The sequence below is a fragment of the Cajanus cajan genome, chromosome 8 (genome assembly GCF_000230855.2).
Source record: "Cajanus cajan strain Asha chromosome 8, NIPB_CcT2T_4, whole genome shotgun sequence".
Lineage (NCBI taxonomy): Eukaryota > Viridiplantae > Streptophyta > Magnoliopsida > Fabales > Fabaceae > Cajanus > Cajanus cajan.
In genome coordinates, this window is record NC_138524.1 from 52,940,774 (window position 1) to 52,950,164 (window position 9,391).

At 37.8% G+C, this 9,391-nt stretch overlaps 1 protein-coding gene across 1 annotated transcript; it reads left to right on the forward strand.

Annotated features, from left to right (window-relative positions):
* Nucleotides 1-789: 789 nt before the first annotated feature.
* LOC145950539 (uncharacterized) lies at nucleotides 790-3,836 on the forward strand. Its single transcript, XM_083061633.1, has 5 exons — nucleotides 790-1,049; nucleotides 1,416-1,795; nucleotides 2,006-2,148; nucleotides 2,643-2,801; nucleotides 3,537-3,836. The coding sequence occupies exons 1-5, from the start codon at nucleotides 790-792 to the stop codon at nucleotides 3,834-3,836; spliced, it is 1,242 nt and encodes a 413-aa protein (XP_082917759.1).
* Nucleotides 3,837-9,391: the final 5,555 nt, after the last annotated feature.

The following is a 9,391-nucleotide window of genomic DNA, read 5'->3' on the forward strand; positions in this document are numbered from 1 at the left end:
ATGAGTGGTGTTTTTATGTTGAATAGTATGGTCATTTGTGATAATGATTGTATGAATGAGTAGTATAGTGTTTCCTATACATGTATGATTGTTTATCGAATTCTAGCTTACCATTCTATTTCCATGTGGTGGAACTGCGATGATCATACGGTGTATGGGAGCAGATCAGGACTAGGTTGGAGTTGTTCCCTGAGTTTGCTGCTAGAAGTCGATTTTTGGTACCTAGTGTCAGAGTTACCACCTTGGGTAACAATTTTTGTGCTTGACCGGCATTAGGAGATATTAGTTTTGGATAACGGTATAAATACTAATACTTAAAAACTTTATTGTTTATATATATATATATATTTGTTCATGTTTTGTATTTATGAGTTATCCAATTTTATTATTTATCTTAGCTTACAAAATTTAAGTTCGATTCCATTAAGTGTAGAGACCATGGCAGGTCGTTACAGTTTTATGGTATCAGAGTCGGTCGAGTCTTTTAGGATACTCTGTGGGGAGTGATCCTTCTAGGTTTCTGTTGCGTCATATCTCTGATATGTGCTAGCCTTTGGTGATTTGTGGAGATATTATGTTACTAATAGGATGTTTGAATTCTTGTAGTATGGCAAGACCCCAGTATGATCAGATTGTTAGGGCCATGGAGATGATAGCCATGGTGATGCAGCAGCAGAGTGCTCACTTTGCTCAGATGGAGGCAGGTAGAGCTGCGACTGAGGCAGCTAGACCGGTGGTCACTCAGGAGGGGATTCAGATCCTAATGTGGCAGATCAGTGGTTGAGGGAGATGGAGAAGATCTTCAGTGTTTTGGGATCTTCTGATGAGAGAAAGTTGGCTTATGTAGTTTACATGCTAGTGGGCGAGGCTGAGTACTGGTGGAGAGGCACCAGAGAGATGTTAGAGAGCAGGGGTGTACTTGTTGATTGGGATTGTTTTAGGAGGGTCTTTTTGGAGAAACACTTTCCAGACAGCGTTAGATACGCTAAGGAGGCAGAGTTTATGAGACTACATCAGGGGAGCTTGTCTGTTTCTGAGTATGCTATGAGGTTTGAGCATCTAGTTCGTTTCTACTCTCAGGGCATATCTGAGGCTTGGAGATGTAGAAAGTTTGTAGAGGGGTTGAGGCATGAGCTGAAGAGGATCATAGTCCCTATGTCCATAGTGGAGTTTCCTGCCTTGGTTGAGAAGGCAAAGACTGTTGAGAGATTGGAGGGTGGTGGTAGTAGTGGTAAGGCTGCTAGAGTTCAGGAGGGATCATCTGGGTCGAGGAGGGGAGGCTAGCAGAGGGGACCCTATGATAGACCTGTATAGTCTTAGAGAGGAGTTGTTAGTAGGGGACCTCGTCCTGCTACTCCTCAGGGTGGAGTTCAGGCTATTAGATGTTATCGGTGTGGTGGACCACATATTGTCAGAGACTGCCCTTCTACACAGCCCAGGTGTTTTAGATGCAGTAAGTTTGGCCATCTGGCCAAGGATTGCCCAGTTGGGGCAAGTCAGTCTGTAGATTCTCAGAGGGTGGAGCGACCTAGAGCAGCAGGGCAAGTTTTTGCTTTGACAGGAGCAGAGGCTTCCACCTCAACAGACTTGGTGAAGGGGAAGAGTAGAGCTGCAGGTACAGAGGTTTCTATCTTGTTTGATTCTGGTGCTACACATTCATTTATATCTATTGATTGTGTGGAGAGATTGGGTTTATCAGTGTTTGCATTGCATGTTGATTTGTCTGTGTCTACTCCGACTTCAGTTTCTGTAGTTACGTCGGAGGTGTGTGTGGGATGCCCGATAGAGATGTTTGGTAGGAGGTTCCGAGTGAACCTGATTGTATTGGCTATGGTGGATATCGACATAATCTTAGGGATGGATTGGTTATCTGGCCATCACATCCTTATAGATTGTGCTCGGAGAGAGTTAGTATTTCCTCAGTTAGAGGATGAGGTGTTAGTATCAGCGGGTCAGGCTGAGCAGTTGATGAGAGATGGAGCTGAGTGCTTCATGTTGTTTGCAGCTTTGAGTGTTGAGATAGAGAGAGCTATCACTGGAATTGAGATTGTCAGTGAATTTCCTGAGGTGTTTCCAGATGATGTGTCGGGATTGCCACCTATGCGTGATGTTGAGTTTAGCATTGATCTAGTACCTGGTGCAGGACCGGTATCAGTGGCTCCTTATAGGATGGCTCTAGCTGAGTTGGTAGAGCTGAAGAAACAGATAAAGGATTTGTTGGAGAAACAAATGGTGAGGCCCAGTGTTTCTCCTTGGGGTGCTCCGGTACTGTTAGTGAAAAAGAAGGATGGTGGGGCTCGTTTGTGTGTTGATTATCGGCAGCTGAATAAATTAACGATAAAAAGAATAAATATCCACTTCCGAGGATTGTTGATTTGATGGATCAGCTGAGGGGAGCTTCAGTATTTTCATAGATTGATTTGAGATCCGAATACCACCAGATCAGGGTGAAGGAGAGTGACATACCAAAGACCGCTTTCAGGACTAGGTATGGTCACTATGAGTATGTGGTGATGCCTTTTGGTGTCACTAATGCTCCAGCAGTGTTCATGGATTACATGAACAGGATTTTCAGACCGTTCTTAAACAGATTTGTGGTGGTCTTCATTGATGATATTTTGGTATATTCTAAATCATTGGAGGATCATCGTGAGCATTTGAGGTCAGTTTTGGAGGTGTTGTGGGAGAAACAGTTGTATGCCAAACTGTCCAAGTGTGAGTTTTGGTTGTCTAAGGTGAAATTTTTGGGACATGTGATATCAGCAGAGGAGATTGCAGTGGACCCAACCAAGGTGGAGGCTGTGATTCAGTGGGAGCGTCCAAGGACTGCTACAGAGATTAGGAGTTTTGTTGGGTTGGCGGGTTACTCTCGGAGATTCATTGAGGGTTTTTCTCGAATAGTAATGCCTTTGACTCAACTGACTCGAAAAGATCAGCCTTTTGTTTGGACGGACGCTTGTGAGCAGAGTTTTCAAGAGTTAAAGAGACGGTTGACTACTTCTCCAGTTTTGGTGTTACCTGACACTGATGAGCATTTTGATGTGTTCTGTGATGCTTCTCACCAGGGGTTAGGTTGTGTATTGATGCAGGGAGGGAGAGTAGTCGCATACACTTCGAGGCAACTTAAGAACCATGAAAGGAATTATCCTACTCGTGATTTAGAGCTTGCAGCTGTGGTTTTTTCCTTGAAGTCGTGGAGACACTATCTGTATGGTGCGAGATTCAGTGTATTCAGTGACCACAAGAGTTTGAAATATTTGTTTGATCAGAAGGAGCTGAATATGAGACAGAGGAGGTGGATGGAATTCATAAAGGACTTCAATTTTCAGTTGATGTATCATCCTAGAAAGGCAAATGTGGTAGCAGATGCATTGAGTAGGAAATCCCTTCACATGTTGACTATGATGATTAAGTAGTTGGAGCTGATTGAGCAGTTCAGAGATTTGAGATTAGAGGTGGAGGTTCTTCAGGATCACATTAGTTGTGGTATGATCACCATAACTAATGAGTTCTTGAAACAGGTGGGAACTAAATAGTTACAGGACCCAGATTTGTTGAGGATTTTAGGATTGCTTGGTAATGAGAGGGCAGCTGGTTTTGAGCTTGGTACTGATGGGATTTTGAGATTCAGAGGTCGGATTTGTCTGCCTTGTGATTCAGAGTTGAGGAGAGCTGTTCTAGAGGAGGGACACATGAGTCGTCTTAGCATACATCCTGGTATGACTAAGATGTATCAAGACATCAAGAAAAGTTTCTGGTGGCCTGGTATGAAGAAGGAGATAGCAAAGTTTGTAGCCGCTTGTCTGACTTGTCAGAAGGCGAAGATTGAGCATTAGAGGCCCGGAGGGGTTTTATAGTTGATGGAGATTCCTGAGTGGAAGTGAGATAGTGTCACTATGGACTTTGTGGTTGGATTGCCTAGGACAGCTAGGAACAGTGACTCTATCTGGGTGATTGTTGATAGGTTGACAAAGTGTGCGCACTTTCTTCTTGTCAACAAGAGGTGGTCCTTGGAGAGACTTGCACAGTTGTATATCCGAGAGATAGTACGGTTGCATGGAGTGCCTTCCAGTATTATTTCTGACAGAGATCCAAGGTTTACTTCAAGGTTTTGGCAGACTTTACATCAGGCGTTGGGGACGAGGTTGAGGTTGAGTTCCGCCTATCATCCACAGACAGATGGTCAGTCGGAGAGGACAATTCAGTCACTGGAGGATCTTCTGAGAGCTTGTGTGTTGGATCATCTGGGTAGCTGGGAGGAGGTGTTGCCATTGGTAGAGTTTACCTACAATAACAGTTATCATGTGAGTATTGGCATGGCACCTTTTGAGGCTTTATATGGCAGGAGGTGTAGGACTCCATTATGTTGGTATTAGGAGGGTGAGTTAGTAATGGTTGGTCCAGAGTTAGTTCTTCAGACTACTGAGATGGTGAGACAGATTCAGGAGAGGTTGAGAGCTACTCAGAGTCGACAAAAGTCTTATGTTGATAAGAGGAGGAGACCTCTAGACTTTGAGGAGGGAGAGCACGTGTTTCTCAAGGTGACACCCACTACTGGAGTGGGAAGGGCTATAAGGGCCAAGAAACTTACACCGAAATTCATTGGTCCTTATCAGATCCTTCGTCATATAGGTCTGGTAGCTTATCAGTTGGCGTTACCTCCTGTTCTGTCCAACCTGCATGATGTGTTTCATGTTTCACAGTTGAGAAAGTACATCAGAGACCCGAGTCACGTGATAGAGATGGATGAGGTACAAGTTAGAGAGAACTTAACTTATGAGAAGAGACCGGTAGCTGTGATTGATCACAAGTTGAAGGAGCTTCGTGGCAAGTCCATTAGCTTGGTGAAGATTCTTTGGGATGCAGCTACTGGTGAGGCAACCTGGGAAGTAGAGAGTCAATTCAAGGAACAATATCCATTTCTCTTTTCAGGTAACCCTATTTTCGGGGACGAAAATTTCTGTTGTTTAGGAGTATTGTAACTTATAAAAATAAAATAAAATAAAATAAAAATTTTGGCTGATTTAGTAGCTAGAACAGGCCGTTCCCAATCTGGAACGGGCCGTTCCAAGCTATTAAATTATCCTAATTTTTAGGTTGGGAACGGTTCTGGAACGGGCTGTTCCACAAGGAGAACGGGCCGTTCCGGAAGGAGAACGGGCCGTTTCGGAGGGAGAACGGGCTGTTCCGAATGAGTACCGGAACGGGCCGTTCTGATTTAAGAACGGGCCGTTCTGGGTGTGGGTTTTGTGCGTGATTTGGGAGTTCAGAACTGGCAGTTCCGAATCGGTACGGGCCGTTCTGGGAAGTCCGAAAAATTTATAAATAAGGGTTAGGGGCCTTCAGGAGAACGTGAGTTTTAGAGAGAGGTTTTAGAGAGAAGGTCTCTGAGTCAGTGAGCTCCTTTCTCTCCCAAATTTCTCTGTATGAATCCTTTTCTCCTCTAGACCACTAATGTCTTCTGTCATTTCTTGAAATTCATATTAGAAAGCTTAATTTGGGTAGATTGAAGTTCCGAGTTGAGCCTCGAAGGAAAATTCCACTTTTGTTCAGTTTTTGGCTTTCTAACCAATCTTCAGATGAGGGAAACTAGAATGTAGATTGTTTAATTTTAGGAGAGTTAGGGAAACTTCATGCATTGTTTTATTTGAAAATGGTTAAGATGTTATTTGTGGATTGAGTAGTTGTTCGCTTAAGTTGTTCATATGTTGAGTGATTATAATATATGATGTTGTTAAAGTTGTTATACGTTGTGAAACTAAGTTGTTTTTATGTTGTTTATTGTTGAATTATTAATGGATTGATATGCATAAGTTGAAGTAGTATATTGTTGTAAAAGTTGTTTAAAATTGTATAAGTTGCCTATTGTTGTAAGTTGCTTAAAGTTGTAAGTTGTCTATTGCTGTGAAGTTGCTAATATGCCTATTGTTGTAAAGTTGTAAAAGTTGGGGACATATGGTGAAGATATATGTCCTATGTTGAGATACATAGTACTAAGGTGATAAGTGGAAAGTTATTTTAAAGTTGAAAGTTGTTTTAAAGTTAAATCTCTTAGTACTGTGTGGCGACATGGAAATAGTCGATCCATGTCATGGTTGAATGACCAATTTGAGTAAGGTATCTAGTTAGGGATGTAGTCTTTAACTAGATACTGGAGGGTGCGTGGTACTTGGAGGACAGTGGGTGGGCTAATTCCACATGTGGATTGGTGAAGCTAGCCAAGTCCGTGGTAGGCTCATACCCAAACCCTTCTGTCCTGACAGTAGTACTGGACCTCCGAGTCTATGTGTCACACCTGAGAAATCAACTATTGTTGTCTATACCAGGTTCTCTTCGGAGTTCCTAAAGTTGTTCTATACCTGACCTGGTTGAGATAGGTCAAACGCTGGATTCGGTAGGGTTTATGCCACCTAGACTGCTCAAATTCAGTTGTTGGAGATCTTCCTGTTGTATATGCGTGACAATGTATTTAAATATTAGGTTGTATATTGTTGTTGTTGTATTAAAGTTGCTTCTAAGTTGTATGAATGAGTGGTGTTTTTATGTTGAATAGTATGGTCATTTGTGATAATGATTGTATGAATGAGTAGTATAGTGTTTCCTATACTTGTATGATTGTTTATCGAATTCTAGCTTACCCTTCTATTTCCATGTGGTGAAACTGCGATGATCATACAGTGTATGGAAGCAGATCAGGACTAGGTTGGAGTTGTTCCCTGAGTTTGCTGCTAGAAGTGGATTTTTGGTACCTAGTGTCAAAGTTACCACCTTGGGTAACAATTTTTGTGCTTGACCGGTATTAGGAGATATTAGTTTTGGATAACTGTATAAATACTAATACTTAAAAACTTTATTGTTTATATATATATATATATATATATATATATATATATATATATATATATATATATATATTTGTTCATGTTTTGTATTTATGAGTTATCAAATTTTATTATTTATCTTAACTTACCAAATTTTAGTTTGATTCCATTAAGTGTAGAGACCATGGCAGGTCGTTACATATAACCCACCTCAAAATAATATGAAAATTAATGTCTTTCTAAATCTTATTTATCCCTCCATCAAAATTGAATAAAAAAATAACCCCAAAAACAATTGTTAATTATTGGCTACTTTAAAAAAAAATAAAGATAATGATATATGCACAAGTATTTCTAGTTGAGTTAATTAGATATTTTCTTTTCTATTATTAGAATCAAATTATGTGAAATTTTCTTATAGAACCTTAGAGGTACACTCACAAAGGAATTAAAATTGGCTTGGGTTTTCAAAAATAGGTTTAAATTTGGTTTTAAAATAAGTTTATGACTTGAAATCCAGTTTGATTTCAAACCTAGTTTTAAATCATAAACCTGTTTTTAAAACTAATTTTAAGAAAATAATTAATTTTAAAATTTATTTTAAAAATGACTTGTTTATATTTAAAAAAAAAATCAGTTCTAAAACTAATTTATGGTTTAAAATCATTGTTAAACCAATTTGGTTTTAAAACCAATATATGTTTCAAAATTCAATTTAAAATCAGTCTAGTTTAAATATATATCTCAAATCATAAACCAGTTGTAAACTATAATAGTAGTAAAAACCAGTTTGAAACGATAATCAAGTCAACACACTCAAGAATTTCAACAAGAATGACTCTTGATTTTTGAGAAAGAAATGGATGACAGAAAACACAGAAACAGATAGAGAGACATTTAAGTGTTTGAGACGTGTGAATCCATTATATTAAAAGAGACTACCAAAAAAAGCCTTCAGCCCAGAAAGTTCATTTAAGAAAAAATTCATCAAGTATAAAAGCCCACAAAACCCTATAAGCTAGGATCTGTCCATGGCCTAATCTTTTATAAATAAATAAGAAATTCAACTATAAAAAAATCATCTTAATTCATTTTAGAAATCAACTTACTTCATGCTTAATTCATTATATGGACTAACTTCTGATTTTTATTATAAATATTTCATTAAGATAAATTTATTTTTAAAATAGAAGTAATATTTTAACCAAAATTAATGTTTTAAAAAATTAATATTTTAACAAATAATATTTATGTAATAATGCATATCTAAAAAAGTAAAAAATAAAATATTACCAGATAAATAGTTCACTAAATAAATTAAAAATGTATGCAATAATTTAAAATACGAAGAGTGGTGTAAAATAATTTTTTAAAAATATTATATGAGTAATGAAGTTTTTAATTTTTATATAATCAATAAAAAAATGTTTTTTTTTTGTAACGGACAAGAGTCTTAAAGATTTTTTTTCAAAATATAGAAATACCCCTTCACATGCATGCATAGTGTGCTATGCAGTGGAAAAAACATATACAAAAGAAACATAATCAATTATGCAAGGATACATAATCGATTATGGCCTTACATAATCGATTATGTTGAAGCATAATCGATTATGCTTGATCACATAATCGCATAATCAATTATACTATATATATAAAGCATAATCAATTATGCTATATATATATATAAAGCATAATTGATTATGCTATATATATATATATATATATATATATATATATATATATATATATATATATAGCATAATCGATTATGCTCTATATATATATAAAATATTAATATTTAATATATAATATCTTAAATTAAATATAATTATTTAATATTAATATTTAATTTATATATATATATATATTAAATATTAAATATTTAATATTTAATATATATATATATATATATTTAATATTTAATATTTAATATTTAATATATATATATATATATGTTCTTATCGGAAATTTGTCGTAGAGACGATTCGCTGCGTAAGATCGGCGAGCCTCCTTCACTGGTACGCTGGTGCTCCAAGATGGGGGTGGTACCTGCAAAAGAGATTCCGATGCCAAAGTTAGGGTTTGTACGAATAATAGTCTCATATATATAATGCACGTACCTTGAGATGGTTTAGGATTGTCTTGGGCCTTAGGCCTGAGATCAGATATGTTATAATATGGCATATTGTGATATGATATAGCGTAATTAGAGGGCGGTTTCGGTCTGGGGCGAGATCCCCGGGTTCGGGCGTGATCTGCCCAAATTCCGGGCTCCGAATGCCGGGCTGACACTGCTTAGTGTGTGCCCGGGGATGCCTTTATATTGCTGGTCCGGGTTCGTAACAAAAGTATGAAGAACCATAAGTTCATCAAGAAACATAAATTTGTATCTTGTATACATGATTAAATGTGTATCAAGAATTATAGGGATATTCATAAAGATTCACAAGGTTTGATATGCTTGCATTCATATATCAAGAACCACCTTCTTGTCTTTGATATGCTCTAACTGTCCCTAAAGAACCATCTTCTTGTCTTTGATATGCTCTCACTATCCATCACTGCCC